This window comes from Euwallacea fornicatus, chromosome 3 (assembly GCF_040115645.1).
Source record: "Euwallacea fornicatus isolate EFF26 chromosome 3, ASM4011564v1, whole genome shotgun sequence".
Classification (NCBI taxonomy): Eukaryota; Metazoa; Arthropoda; class Insecta; order Coleoptera; family Curculionidae; genus Euwallacea; species Euwallacea fornicatus.
The window spans coordinates 3,946,808-3,963,070 of record NC_089543.1 but is presented as its reverse complement, the minus strand read 5'-3'; the positions used below and the strand labels follow the sequence as shown (position 1 = coordinate 3,963,070).

General features: G+C 35.2%; 1 protein-coding gene across 1 annotated transcript in view; it reads right to left on the bottom strand.

Annotated features, from left to right (window-relative positions):
- Positions 1-16,263, bottom strand: part of LOC136350598 (tyrosine-protein kinase Dnt-like) — a 65,342-nt gene that overhangs the window by 39,626 nt on the left and 9,453 nt on the right. Inside the window, exon 2 of the mRNA XM_066302485.1 lies at positions 2,690-2,817. Coding sequence (XP_066158582.1) covers positions 2,690-2,817 — 128 coding nt within the window. The remainder of the gene's footprint in view (positions 1-2,689; positions 2,818-16,263) is intronic.

Below are 16,263 nucleotides of genomic sequence, written 5' to 3'. Positions count from 1 at the left end.
AAATTTGTATAAACTTCTCCGTTTATTCATTTTCCTTTAGAGAGATAATCGATTTAAAAAAACGATTTCACGTAAATCCCAAAAAACTGACGCCATCATCTTTTCTGCAGATGAAACGGTTTTCGTCTTCTTTGGAATCGATTCTCCCCTTTCAGTCCATTGCTTCGACTGCTCTTTCATCTCAGGTGCGAAATGACCCATGTTTCGTCCATGGTTATGAATCGACGCAAAAACTCGGCTTTATTGCTGCGAAACTTTGCCAAACACTTCCTTGAAACATTCTCACAGCGTTGTTTTTGTTCAATTGTGAATTATCGTGGCAGCCATCTTGGCACAGCTTTTTCATATCCAATTGTTTGGTCAAAATGCGACATACGATACTTTCTGAAATGGCTATTTCTCAGTACAGTTTTGTGGATTTTCACCACATTATCCGGATTGATCAGATCTGGAATGTCATTGGGCCGACCATTGCAGAATTCGTCTTGGCAACTCGTACGATCGCGATTAAACCTTGCAACCCAACGTTTTGCAGTTATACTGCGTGACATAGAAAAGAAAACACCCCGTAAAAATTGTTTTGTTAAAATAATTTTTAGTATGTATGTCTTGTACACTAAAACAAATACGTACCTCATTAAAAAATTGAAAAAATTTAATTATTAAAAACCAAAAAAAAATTAATTATTTGTCCGTCCTCCGGTGTCTTATACATTCCCGTACACATCTAGGCATTGATCTAATGAGATGATTGATATCCTCTTGGGAGATCTCATGGCAGGCTAACTGAACAGCATGACATAGCGCTGTTAGGGTTGATGGGGCATGACCCAAATTGTGCAACTTTCTACCTGCAATGTCCCATACATGTTCATTAGGTGCGAGGTCTGGCTATCATGATGGCCAAGGTACCCAATTGATTACATTTTGTTGAAAGAAGTCCATAACCACCATAGTCATATGTGGTCGTGCATTGTCTTGTGGAAAAACTGGATTAACAAAAATTTCCAGATAAGGCACAAGCTGAGGTTCTAAGTTTGCTTAAATGTGTCGTTGGGCTGCCATATTGTCTCCAATGAAAAATAAAAGTGACTTGTTACAATAAATGAATAAGACCCCAAACTATTACCCCAATGGTGGACGTGCCCTCTGTATTTTAAACTGAGGATTCCGTCTTTCGGGCCGTTTTCTTCTTACGATATTGGTCGACCATCATGCATATCCAAACAAAATACGAATTCGTCATTAAACACGATATTATCCCATTCCAGATTCCGATGTATCCGTTCTCTGCACCACTGCGGTCGATTTTGCCGATGATTTTAAGTGAGAGGTAACACAAAATGGGGGCGGTAGGAAATCAGTTCAAAATTTCTTATCCGGCGAGAAATGGTTCGAATTCCAATGGACCTTTCATACTCAGCAAACTACTGACCCGCCAACGTCCTCGACGGGACGAATCTATCTCGTGGGGCTATAATTCGAAGGTGACGATCTGGGCGTTCTGTAGTTATGCGGGATCGTCCAGTACCTCCCCTTTTACCTGTTTGCTTTTCTTGGAACCATGCCTGACAACATCTCACTATAGTGTTTACACTACGGTTCAATCTAGTGGCGATTTCCCTAAATGACTGACCACCTTTTCGTAGACTCATAAATTCGACCTCTCTCAAACTGGCTCAATTGATGGAAATTTTGCTGCCTTCTGCGTTTAAGCATATTTGATTAATCTAAAAGCACTTTCTAAGTACGCTGTATACCAGTAAATAATATTTTGCAGCCATATTGTTGATATTTTATTGCAATTTTTATAGTGAAAAAAATCTAAAATTCCCGATAACTCATAAATACATTAATAGATATGATTAAAAATTTAATAGTTTTTTGGGTTCTCATATACAAACATACATACCAAAAATTATTGAAATAAAACCATTTTTACGGGGTGTTCTCTTTTCTATGTCATACAGTATGTTACTGAAGGACCAAATTCCCCCAGAACAGAATCTAACCCTGTTTTAACGTTGGATAAACTAAAACCTTTAAAATGAAGGTATCGAATCACGTGTCGATTACCAATTTTTTCCATGTTCAGGAAATTTTTAAAAGCGTTAGCTAAAAACGGCTCTAAAGCAAACGCAAATCAACGAAGTACCCTCAAACGTTAGACATGAATTTTGTAAGGTTAAGTCTATGTAGCACAGGCAAATTTGTAAACAAAAATCGCCATCTATATGTCATGTCGGGTACTTATGGGGCTATATCGTACTACTGCCATGGGCCAAGCTTAACAGTTTCTCCTCGGTAACATTCAATTAACGATTTTGTCATTTTGCCCCAGAAAAAGGATTACGTGTTAAATCTGTAATTTAACGAACGTTTGACAGGATTTAAATTTCGCGATTAAAGATAGTCGATCGTTTTTAATGTCGCAATACCGCGTTATAATTGAAAAAAATCTATCAGTAGGTGGTGAACCTTAAACGTAGGAGGATCTTTGAGCGATCCACTATGTACCAGCAAAAATCTGATTGGCAACAGACCTACAGATGGATTTATCCAGGACAGGCCGCCGTTACCTCAAGGTCTACTGGAGGTTTTTTTTAATGATCGCCCTTCATTACAAAATATGTAGGCCAACACATGCACTCGTTATTTTAACAAAAACGCACACTTTTATGTTACTTACCGAATAGTTCAGCAAACTCTGCCATGAAAATTGAATTGAATCCACGTTATTGGGTAACAGCACCACAAAATTGATCGCATAGTCGTTTACCATTCCGTTCTCCACGTAGTATAACCTCGTGTTTATGCCTGGAACAATATAATTTTTATGTGATGCTTTACTGCGAAGGCCTTGGGATACTAATAATTTGACACTGCTTTTAATAAGCCGTTAAATGTGGCCATAAAAGATTCATTGTGTTTATGACATATCGAAGTGATATTAGACAAATGTGTTCGTATAATCAAAACGTTGGATTCGATGAAAAAAGCCACGAAATGGGGCAATTTCATTGTAAGGACGCAGACATCTGTCTGGAATATTATTAATAGAAACTAGAACCGAGAAGTTTCAATAGCTGCCTGATTTCCATATTTAGTGTAAGACATATTGCCAATTGTGATTTCCACAGCAGTTGCTCCCGATAGCACAAAATTATATAACGCATGCATAGTCTGAAAATATGTCTCAGGAATTCTAGGCTGTTTCATGTTTAAGTCGATAAAATGAAACATGAAAATTACTGAAATGATTACTTTTTGCCTGTTACGTTAACTACATGTTTTATGTATTTTCTGAAGCTATGGAATCCAGAACTAAATAAAACAAGGGATTTCTGCCGCATTTAAACCGCTCGCAATGCAATCAGGCTTTTATTATGGCGTCAAAATGGCTCATTTGTCCACTTTGTTCCAACGCACTGATTATGTACACAGATAGGATACAACCCCGTGAACCTGAGGATAATAGCTTTTTAATCACCTTTTTTGTTTTAAAAATATTTATGTTGCAAAGGCGGAGGCCAGAGAAAACAACCGGCTTTTTTTCATTTTCATCCGTGTGTGTCCGACCCACAAAAGGTTTTCCCTTACATAAATTTTAAAATAAAACGATATCGTAGGTCGAGAAATAAAATTAAGTCGTGGCATTGGCGATAAACCCAGTAACTCTTAATGCTAGAACTGGAAATATTAATGTTCCCCTGGCAAGAGGAATTTACACATGTCGCCAATAAAAAAATGGTATGCGGCCAATATATTGCGTGTCCCGTTTAGAATCGTCGCACAAGAAATTCATAACTTTTACATACTATTTTAAAAGTGAAACCTCCTTTGTTCCTTTCATTTCTTTACAAAATCTCCCTGGAGAAAATTCACTAAGTTTCACTACATCAGTAGCATTCAGACATGGATTAGTCACTCAAATAGCATTTCGACGTCGCTCCGACGTCGCTTCAGCTAACTCGACGTCGGAACAACGGCGCGACTATGTGTCGACCTCTTCTGCCTGAAACACCTAAACGTGGAATCCAATTTCGAGAAAATCCAACCTCGAACTCCCACTACGTTACCTTAGTTGTATTTTTAGAGTCTTTTCCGACTTCGTGCGTTTTAGGTGCAAAAATTTTACTTTGAGGTACAATAAAATTTACGACTTTGGATCCTTATGCCTTCGCAACCCCACGTTGTAGTTGTCTCTCTAACGTTTGATCCCCGTTCAGATGTGGTGTGGTTTTATTACCTCTTAAACAATTCAAAATGCCTTAAAAATATTTAAAATTTCATCGCTTTCCTGACAGACATGCCTAACTTAACTACAAAAAATAACCCAGTCCCTGTTATGCAAGTTAGTATTTAAAAAAAAAAAAAAATTAGTAGTGACATTATATCATCTTACGAATGCAATGAACTGTTTCACAAATCTATACGATTAAATTGATGCATATAAAGAACGGGTGTGGCATAAGAGTGGCTAATAAATTATTAAAATGTTAAAGTGCAGCAATAGACGATATAAGAATCTGCATTTCGCAAACGGGTGACAGATACAAAAAAAGGAAGAGACAGAAAAATTCTCAATTAAAAGAGTAATTTGTCAGTGGCTTATTACAAAAAAGTTTGAAGTGTACTCTCTTCTGTACCTGCATTCTCGACACTAAAATCTCGCAAAAGTTGAGGATAAAAGTGATGCTGTACCTCGGAAAGTTTACAAGATATTGACAAGCGGTTTATGGCCTCTTATGCAGCTCGTCAAGTCGATTAATTTGAGCTATTTTTTTAAAGGCATTTACCCCCACGTCTGTCCCAGTTTCCGTGATTCAAAATTTAAAAAGTGATGAAAAAAATGGGAGCCTCCCTTCTTTTAACATTTCTCGAAAAAAATCGAAATCTTCGATGTGCTGTTTTTCGGACCCATGGACTCATATAGGTCCTGTACGGACCGCTGATACCTCAGTTGGGGTCACGAAGCCTTCTAAAGGCACTTTTTTTGAATCGTCGTTTTCAGCATCAAAAAGTCGCAAAAATTGAGGACCTAAATGACGCTGTAACTCGCAAACTTTGCAAGATGTCGACAAGCGGTTTGCGGCATCTTATAGGGCTCGTCTAGACGATCAGTTTGAGCTATTTTTAAGGCAACAACGTTTGCCCGACTTATCGCGGATCAAAGTTTGAAAAGGGCAAAAACTGGATACCTATCCCTTTAATATCAAATGCCACTTGTTACGGAATAACATGCCGTAGCAAGCGATGAAGTGCGTTAACTTCACAATCGTTCTAAGGTTTGAAATGGGTAATTTTTAGCATAGTTTTGGAAAGGAGCTTTGAAACATATTTTTGCTGATTTATATATACAGTGTGTCCACGAATGGAGCGCACAAGAGGAAAAAATCTTTGTTACTCATTTTACGATAAAAAGTAACTTTTTCTAAAAAGTTCTGCTTATTAGGAAAATGAGTTTGCAATATAAACATTTTAGATTAGAAGTACAGGGCGTTAATGAATTAGGAAAACGTAAAAAATGCTTCAAGAGAGAAGTATGATTATTTATTAATTTTAACAAAAAATGTATGAAACAATGATGAGTTATAAAAAAAATTTAAATACCAATTTTGGAAGAAAAATTCGAAAGTATTAAATTCAACTACGTTGTTAAAAATTATTCAAGACAACTGCCTCCCATCTCGACACACTTTTTTGCTAACTTAACCAATTTACCGTACACTTTACCATTAATTCGCGGCACATTTAGTTCACCTATTGTTTTCAGTATGTACTCTTTCAATGCTTCCCTATCATGTGGTAGATCATAAACCTTTTAATTTGAGGCGCCTCATAGAAAAAAGACTAACAAAGAAAGGCAGGCGACCTGGCTGGATAATAGATCGGGCCAAACCTCCCTATCCACCTTACACCAAAATGATTATGTAACCATTGTCTGACCAAGGCTGTGCAATGAGCAGGACATCCGTCTTGTTGCCAAAACATGTTATTATGTGCTTCTAGTTCTAAAGTATTAAAAAATGGTAAACAAATGTTTCCAAAACGTTCAAATACAGGTGCTGATTTAAATTTCCCTGTATAAAAAATGGATCAATGATCCGATCCAAAAGATTCCACATCATACGTTAACTTTTTGGTAATTTTGACTTCGTTTGTTAATTACATATTTATGATTCTCGAAAGCCCAATGACTACCGTTTTGAGAAGATACATGTCCATTTGTGCAAAATATAGATTAATCGGTAAATAAAAATAAATATATGAAATCTATGGTTTTCAAGATAATTTTCGCGTATCCATAAACAAAGCTCTAAACGTCTCTATTCATCTTCAGATTCAAGTGTATACTGCAGCTTTGGCTTAATGAGTTTAATCTTGATTTTCTTAAAAATTGTGTATGTTTTACAGTACAATTTCTACACGCTTCCTTAAAGATATTTTCAGGGTATCTAAAACTGACCCTGTTGCTAATAATGTAAATGCGTCATTTTCGTCGCATGTTTTCTTAGATTTCTTCACATTCATCACCGATCCAGTTTCATTGAATTTTTTCACTAATTTTCGCAATTTTACTTTCGACAGAGACGTATTAGGAAATTTTTTATAGACAAGATCTATAGCGTATTAAAAGACACATTTCCAATACCATAACGTTATATTAAATAAATACGTTCTTCTTTACTCAACATGTTTGAAACTGCTGGCAGACAATCAAAACTGGTCGATACGAAATAAAATGTTGTTATGGATATTAACATAAATATTGCGTCATCAATCGACTATCTTGATTTTTTTCTTAAATGTAAATAATAGTACTTCCATCTTCAACTATTTTTATGGTTTCCTAATTTATTAACACCCTGTACATCCAATCTAAAATTTTTATATTGCCAACTCGTTTTCGCAACAAGCAAAACTTTTTATAGAGAATTACTTTTTGTTGTAAAATGAATAATAAAGATTTTTTTTCTAGTTCACTGTGTATATACTATGTGACATAAAAAAGGTAACACCCCGTAAAAGTGGTTTTATTGAAATAATTTTTAATATACATGTTTCTTACGCTAAAACAAATAGTTCATTAAACAATTGAACAAATTTAATTGTTAACAACAAAAAAATAATAATAATTTGTCGGTCTTCCGCGATGTCATACATTTCTGTACACGTCTAGGATCTAATGATATAATTGATGTCCTCGAGGGAAATCTTATTCCAGGCTAACTGGACAGAATGACATAGCGCCACTAGGATTGGTAGGGGATGGGATAAATTATCCAACCTTATACCTACAATATCCCATACATGTCCAAACGGTGAGAGGTCTGGAGATCCAGGAGGCCAAGGTAGCAAATTGGTTGCATTCCGATGAAAGAAGTCCATAGTCACTTTAGCCACATGTGGTCGTGTATTGTCTTACTGAATAACTGGAATATTAAGAATTTCCAGATAAGGCACGAACTCGGGTTCCAGGATTTTTTGGATGTACCGTTGGGCTGTCATATTGCCTCTATTGAAAAGTAAAAATGACTTTCTACCATATGCAATAGAACCTCAAACCATTATCCCAAAAGGCTGATAAACATATCTCTGTATTATAAATTGAAAGTCCCGTCTTTCATCCTGTACTCTTCTTACTCTTGCTCGATCATCATGCATGTCCAAACAGAATCTGGCTTCGTCACTAAACGCGATATTACCCCATTCCAGATTCCGATGTGTCCGTTCTCTGCACCACTGCGGTCGATTTTGCCGATGATTTTAGGTGAGAGGTAACACAAAATGGGGGCGGTAGGAAATCAATTCAAAATTTCTTATTCGGCGATAAATGGTTCGAATCCCAATGGTCCTTCCATACTCAGTAAACCACTGACCCGTCAGGGTCCTCGATGAGACCAACCTATCTCATAGTGCCATAATTAGAAGGCAGGGATCTTGATGTTTTATAGTTTTTCGGAATTGTCTAGTACCTCTCCTTCTGCCTATTTGCTCTTCTTGGAACCATGCCTGACATCATCTCACTATAGTTTTTACACTACGATTCAATCCAGTGGTGATTTCCCTAAATGACCGACCAGCCTCTCGTGGACCCATAAATTCGACCTCTTTCAAACTCACTCAATTGATAAAAATTTTCCTGCATTCTACGTCTAGGCATATTTGGTTAATCAAAAAGCACTTTTTAAGCACACTGTACACCAATAAATGATATTTTGTAGTTATACTGATGATATTTTATTGCAATTTTTATGGTAAAAGAATCTAAATTTCCTGATAACTCGTAAATATAATATGGCTGAAAATTTTATAGTTTTTTGTGTTCTCATATACAAACGCGCATACCGAAAATTATTTAAATGAAACCATTTTACGGGATGTTCTCTTTTCTATGTCACGCAGTATATTTTTTTATTTATATATTTTACTACCAATCCACGTATTAGGGGTAAAGGCTAAAAGTAGCGTACAACCGGCCTTGACATGGTGTTGCGGCTTAATTTTAGTTGATTATTCACGCTAAGTACTACAACTTCCAAGCTGTCTCTGCTTTGCATGACATAAACAAAAAATGTATTAAAGTGTACGGCTTCCAGCAAAGATAACAAGCCTTTTTAAGTAATAAAACATGCAAAGACATCGAGGTTAAAAAGGTATATTATGTTGACAAAAGCCTTACTTTAAGACGCTTTCTTGAAAAACAAAGCATGTAATAAGCAAAATACGGAGCACGAGAAGCTTGAGCTAATACCGATTATCGTTACGGTGCTTTTTGATGTTAGTCAAGCAAAAATACCGAGGACTTAAGAGATGAGCTTGGAAAAACCGGGGCGGTACTCGTCTCATCCCCAATGATAAAAGCTTCATCAATAACTCTTTCAGATGTGAAATCCGTCATTTTTAAAAATGTCGCTTCACACTAAGCTGCGTATAATTTCACAATATATTTTAATTAAGCTCCATAGGAGCCGCTTATTGTTCTTCAAACTGCACTCATTTTTCTTCCGTTTTATAAATAAATATCGGGATCATTATCAGAGGAAGCTTCTCACAAATAAATTGTGATCGAGCGACCCAATTAATTTGGAGGCCATTTGTTTGTGTTAGAAAGTGCATCGGGTACGTTTCTCTCGTTAATATATCAACTTGGGGAATTAAGTAGACTTAACAGAGGTAATGGATTGTGTCTTGAAACTTCAGATGAAATTTCGTAGCAAAGTAACAAAGCTTTTAATAAATCTAATGATAAGTTTCACTGCGGCCTCGGTACCGAAATTGCTATGGAAAATAAAACACTATTTTAGCGTTACCAGAACGAGTGCAGGGAACATATATCAAGACCCGAAGGGATTTTTTTATTACTTTATCGGCCCAAATATGTTTGCTTTTCATACATTTTTCATCTGGATATAAATTGTATACTGCGAACATCTCATACGTCCTTTTTTTGTGTACTTTGTGCCTATTTCGGCTTAGATTTTCTATTCAGACCTCACTAATAGAGTGTCAAAGATTGTGCGTCAAAGTGTGGATCAATATTTACCATGAAATACGTTATATAGCTCTGATAAAGTGTGGTAGTAAATATAACAAATTATTATTATTTATATATTATTTTTCGTTAGTAGATTAGTTTTCATTAACCGAATATTCGAGAGTATCTAGTGCTTAAAAGTGATGAATCCTGGCCTTTTAGTGACGTTAAATAAATGATGAGAAATGTGACGAAGGGGCTTTTCTCAACGCAGCCTGCTTCTGTTCCTTACTGATTAATTTAGAAGTATTACTTCTTTTCTTTTATTGCCAGAAATATCTATATAGCAGGGTGAAAACTCTGATAATTAACGTTTAAATTTCCATTCATTATACGCGGCCAAATTATGTCTTTTCTCCTCCAATGAATCATAGATGGTTGTATATTTTATGCCCCTACCTAACTTGCTTTGTTCATTTATAGACCCTATTATCTGCTAGTATTGGTGTGATTATTTTCTAGCCGTGCTATAGTAAATAGGACACTAACAGCTATAATCTTCCAGATATATAACTAAAATTTAAATTTTTACAAATTGTTTCTTGATCATTTTCACTGGTACTAAATATGCTAAATGTCCATTGCTTTCCTTCTATGTATCATATTAGCGTGATACTTCCAATGCCATAGAGGATATTTAGAGCTGCATTCTGAAATAAATTAACTCTTTCTATGATTTGTGCTCGACGATACCTACTCTAACTAATACATAACTCAGTAACAGTGTCACTCCTTTCCTGTTATTTTCTGTAGCATGTACCTTCATGAACTCGCTTATTTCAATTTTTTTTTTTTTACATTTTTCTTTTGCAGGTATCAACTGTTGAATACCCCATAATAGATATACATTAGACTGTTATACATAGATACTTTAATTATTATTTCAAAGATTGCAGGAATTATTTTCCATATTAAAAAGGAATGTTTAGACGTTGAATTATGTATAAATTCATTATCATTTTCGCTTCGTTGGAAAAGCTAACATTATTTAAATTGCTCTAAATAGTTCTGGCAACTTTGAAAGTGTCGGTAACAGTTGTTTATATAACATCAGTAATTTTCTGCTATTTTTTAGATTAACTTTAATATTTATTACACTTATAACATCTATTATAGATGCAGTAATAGTTCTCCTTTATCTATATATACATATAGTATATCGATATTTTAGGTCACTTTGAGCTATTACAAAAAATGTCCCAGAGAAAAGTGTCCACCCTGAATATCTTCTTTTATTCTTTGTTTAAAGAAAAATGCTAAAACACGTTAACTTTGATAGGGAGGGTGACATCGTTTGATATAAAAGCGTTTTTCGAAATGTCATGCCTCTACCCCTTGAAACCACCCTTTTGGATTTTTCTAATTGGAAAAGTGGCTGTGTTATTTCGAGAATAAAATTACCTTTCAAGCACGGTATAACGCAAACTCTCTTGCAATTTGAAAATTTCAAAGATATGGTTTCCAGGGTAGAAATATGACATTTCGAAAACGAGTTTTTCACCAAACTATGTCCCCCTTTCCATTAAAGTTGGCGTATTTTAATGCTTTTTTAGCAAACCACTAAAAAGATATTCAAGGTTGAAAATTTTTCCTGGGACGCCCTGTATTTTGCATAATCAAAAATTTTGAGATATAAATATATAGCTTCAGTCGTCCCCGATTATTTACCATATCACAGTGAAAATGTTTATACTAAATAGGACAATAAGCTTTGATCATCCAGGATCTATTCTTATCTAAACACTTATACATACACTTAGAGAAAAACTAACTCCCATTTACATCTTATTGAATAGAATAATATGGGCTACACTTCTGTAAAACCTCATATTTTTAAGGTGAGATTTGTACAAAATTTTTCCTTTTCAGTAGCAACTCTGGCCTCAATAATAGCTCTAGATACCCCCTGTTATTTACATGATTGGAGCGATTTACTTGGATGTCATAAGGAATACTCATAGATATAATCATACATGAACTCACTCTCAATTACTCTATATTTTTTAAAAACATGGAGCTCTAACCTTTTTTAAATTACTCTGAGCAATTTTAGTAGCTTTGGATTTGTTGGTGACCTCTTTTAGTCTTTCAAACTTTATTTCTGATAGAGCTAAAATTCCCATATATATATTTTTTTGAAAGTTAGATTTTTTTTTAATTATTTTTTTTTAGTTAAGAGAGTTTGGAAACCTCAATAAAAATATTTCCCTGTTATTTTCCATGTCGTGGAGAATGGGTACAATTATATGTAAACTCAATCTCGAGTGTCCATAAGAGTCGTTTATAAAGCTTGAGTCATTTCCTGTTATTTCCTAGATCCAACTGAATATTTAGCATAAACCATTTATTACAAACGTAGTAGCAGTCTTCCTTCACCCACAGTGGATTGTGAACTACTTTGAGCTGCTCAATTTCATATAACCGCCTGCTGAACACTGCGATATTTGATCATCTTCCATTGATCATTAATGAAATTCATACGTAATTTCCACTCAAAGACTTCGTAGTGCAGCTCGTAGGGCTCTGAAGCACTTGTTTCGGTCGACGGCAAGTCCACTTACCTGGTCTATTTATGCTAAAGAATCTCCTGAGTACAAACTCGCGATGATATCGATACTAAAGAAACACTGAATAATTCTCAAATCAACTTTAGCATAGCAATTACTTCCTCCGTAGCCTCATCGCTGCATAACTGCGTTCTTACCTGTTGGATATGTTAATGATTTCGGAATAATTTTCACTCCGAATGCATAAACATAATCAGCGGGGGTGGAAGCAATAACAAAGAACAGGGAGAGAATTTCCAATTTAAAATAATGATCATAGTAATTCGGGACATTATTTGATGAAAATCAAGAAAATGGAAATAAAAACGTCTCAGATGGGCATACTGAATCCTAAATGTATCCGGAGCTTATTCGTAAATTATCCCGGAGATAAAGTTTAAGCATAAACTTTCTTCCTGAGAAATCGTTCCGTTTATACGCGATATTTTTCAGACTCTTATTTGCTACTGGGGAAATACCTTTTAGAACAATAAAGTACCTTTTAAATACTTAATATTTCAGTTACTCTCGTTGTTAGAATTGCACACAGTAAATTTGATGTATTGAACCCTTGTGGAATATTTAAAAATGTAGATGTGAAAAGGAAACTACAAATAATTGATTTTCCTACGTGTTGGGCGACAATTTTTCCAAGCAGCGATGAAAGCGATTACGACTACACTTCTTTTCATGTTATCTCTCATTACGCTGGTTTCAGTATTGTATAGTAATTTTCGAGGAAATTTATATCCGAAAAAACAAAGAGGATTAACTCAGAAAATGAAGTACAGCTTTAAAAACACGAACATGAAAAAGATTTCCGGGTCGCGTCATCCTTAATTTAAATTTAAGATTATATTTTGAGCCGTTTTGTAGATTTAGCACCTGTGGTTCTCCATTATTTAAAACACAAGTTTTTAAGGAAGAACGTAAAGTTGACAGGCTAAATTTGAAAGCTCGCTAAAGAACTTTCATAACTTAAATTTTTTTAAATATTATTAATAATTTTTAGGAAAATTAGGCTTAATGTGCCTCGGGCTAATCATCAGATTTAGAAATTAGGGAAATCGTTAGGTGTCCCACATTTTTGCCTTTGAGAATAAATCCCTTTTGTGTTATTAATTAATTAATTTTGGGACGTTCTTTTAGCCGAGGCACCGTTTTTAAATAGTCAAATTATTCTCTTTGTACCAGAGCAAACTTCAGGAAAGAGGAATTAAAAGGCTCATAGCTAGGCTGGGACATTTATCAAATACTCTCTATTGCATGAATTCTGTGGCCGTAACATAAAAAAGTAATATTCGAGGAAAACCTGTAAACCGTAAAGGCGATGCCGTAATATAGCGGCCGTAATATGGGGTCAATAGCACCTTTCCAACGGCAATCACGGCCTTGCTTGCCGCTACCTACTCCCCATTAATATAAAATTTATGGGCAACATTGTGTAGCGGCCGCTATATATTGCGGCGCCGTTTTCTCAGAAAACCGTATCTTCAGTTCTTGTGTTAGTTCTTGGTTTGCTTGCTTTTTGTGCATTGATTTATGGAAAATAATCATTTACTAATCGCTAATTTATGTTAATTTTCTTCTAGTGCTTGCCCTCACAATATTTTCTCACCCTTTCTATCTACGGGATGTTTCAGAACCATGAGCTCAAACTGAGGATTGTTCAATGTCAACACTAAAGCAATCGTTCAAAATATCATCTTCCAACTCCATTGCACCTACTTAAACTATGTACATGGTTACTGCATACTTGGCTACAAATTTGATAATTATTTTGAGCGACTTCAAATGCCGCAGTAATCCGTGCAATCGGGTCTTGCTCCGTTTCCACCGGCGTTTCGCATACCAGAGACTCTAGATCGGCGGACTTAGAGGGCCACGAAACTCGGACTACCTCTGCCGATCCAATGACGTCCGAACTAACGAAGTTCAAGGGCGACATTTTGAACAATTTTTGCAGTGTTATTTTGTATAAACATATTTTTAATACTTAACTCTCTTATAAAAAATCGTAGGGCCTTAAGGAGACGTTTGCGGACACGGATTTTTATACTTGATGTCTTCTATTGCTGCACTGCACATTCCCTAGAAGTTGGATCTCAAAGTTGTGAAACGCCCTGTACAATTATTAGCGGTGTCTACATCGATTTAGCACCTATACAAAAACACTTCTAATGAACACGAACATTGGTAAAAACATGTCCCAAATTAACATCAAGAAACGGAAGAAACTTTCGAGAAAATTAAAAGAAGCGCCGAGCACCCCGTTCAGTAAAAATCTGATAATTTAACTCTAGCGTTTTGTACCAAGTTTCTTACATTTTATTTTGGCCTGGCAATCAAACTTTTTTAATTTAAACCCGAGTAAAAATGCATTTTTATTGTCTATATTTCCATTTCAGTCTAACAGATGAAATGACTATGATGCACCTAATGGGAATTATTTGGAGGTGTAAGCAATTTAAACCGAAAATAAATACTAGGTAATGGAAATGTCGGTTTAAGGAGGTGTTTAGTCCCCTAGGCTTTTGAAAGCAATTTGCTGAAAGTTGATTGGGTCTTGGTTTTCATTAAAACTTAGGCCAAATCGATCATAGAAATTTCAACTTGCTCGATTTGATCAAAAGACGAAATAAATTGGCAAACTTACTCGTAAATATTTTATGAAATTGAAAGCCGTCGCCAACTGGCGGCCATACGTTTTATGTAAATAATATTATAGTACAATTCTAGCCGAAGTAGATGTTGAGATTTAAAACAATTAGCGAGATTTCGCCGGAAATCCCTATTTCCTCGCCTAGGTAAAACATTACTTGAAGTTTCTAGGTAAAGAAACTGCATCTCCATATCAGCTCGAGGAGAAAATGGAGAACTTAATTTAACTGGAGTTTCCATTAATTTTCACTCCAATTTGGCCGGAAAACACGAAGTTTTCATCGTCGTAATTATTTAACCATCATAATAAATACCCTTTGTATAACAATATTCTTATAACGAAATAAAAAATAACGCCCGTCTACAGGCGATTACAATGCTCAGTGGTTCGAATGAAATGTTATTAATTTTTCCAGTCCGCTTCCTTTTCAAGTTTTTACTTCGAAATTTAATTTCATTTTGTGAAATGCCATTGCTGCCTCTATTAATACTGGTTATCTGACGTAACATAGGCATATCATCTCAAAATATTTTATAGGAAATAAAGTTCTCATAAAGGCCAACGGCAATAGAAGACACGTTCTCCAAAGAGTAAGCACCATTAGTCAAAGAGATGTGAAGTTTATGTACCAGTTGTGATTCATGGTTATTTTATTTGGGGTCTGTGCACATAAAATACGCGTCATTTCGTTCTCCTCGCAAACAAACCCCATAATTAATAGAAGTTTTAAACTGCTCATCTGGTCGGAACGATTTTCCCAATCCAAGTTCTCTAGTAAGTCTTGGATAAAACATGCAGTAAATTTGCATGCAAATTTAAATATCCGGATTAAAAGTATAAGTGAAACTGAATTAACCCGTCTATTTATTTTACTAGAGTTTGCAGGTTTTTCTTTTAGTAATGAACGAATCAGTTGAGACACCTCAGCTTCAGTCAGTAGGGCTTAAAATTACTGATATTTTCTGACGATTTGAATAAATATTATTGTAGTTAATTGGTGAGTTTTCTACCTACGTCACGACAGCAGAAATTTAGCTGCAAAAGCAATATTTGGTTGGTATTAATTAAGTGTCGAAAATTATATCAGGTTACATGGCTATAAATTTCGAATTCAGTTTGTTTCGATATAATATTCACGCTGCAATGCGATCATGATTGGTAAATAATAGAATTATAAACAAATGATGGATATGCTGCCCATGGGATATAAACAGACGAATATTTGCTTGGATGCATGTCCATTTTTATAAATAAATATGTACATATACACTACCTTTTTCGCTACTATGAACAGAGTAGTGAGCGCGAGTAAGACAATTGGGCGATTGATAAGTGCGAGGAAGACGGGCTACTCTCGTTGACTCATAAGTAGTACGCATCAATTCAGGTCAGAAAAATTGCTTGTTTTTCAATAGATGCATTCTCTAAAAATGCCATTACTACCATGATGTTTATATAAGTAAAGCTGCATTAAAATTTATCAAGAACTTTGTTTTCGAAAAACGCATTCAAAT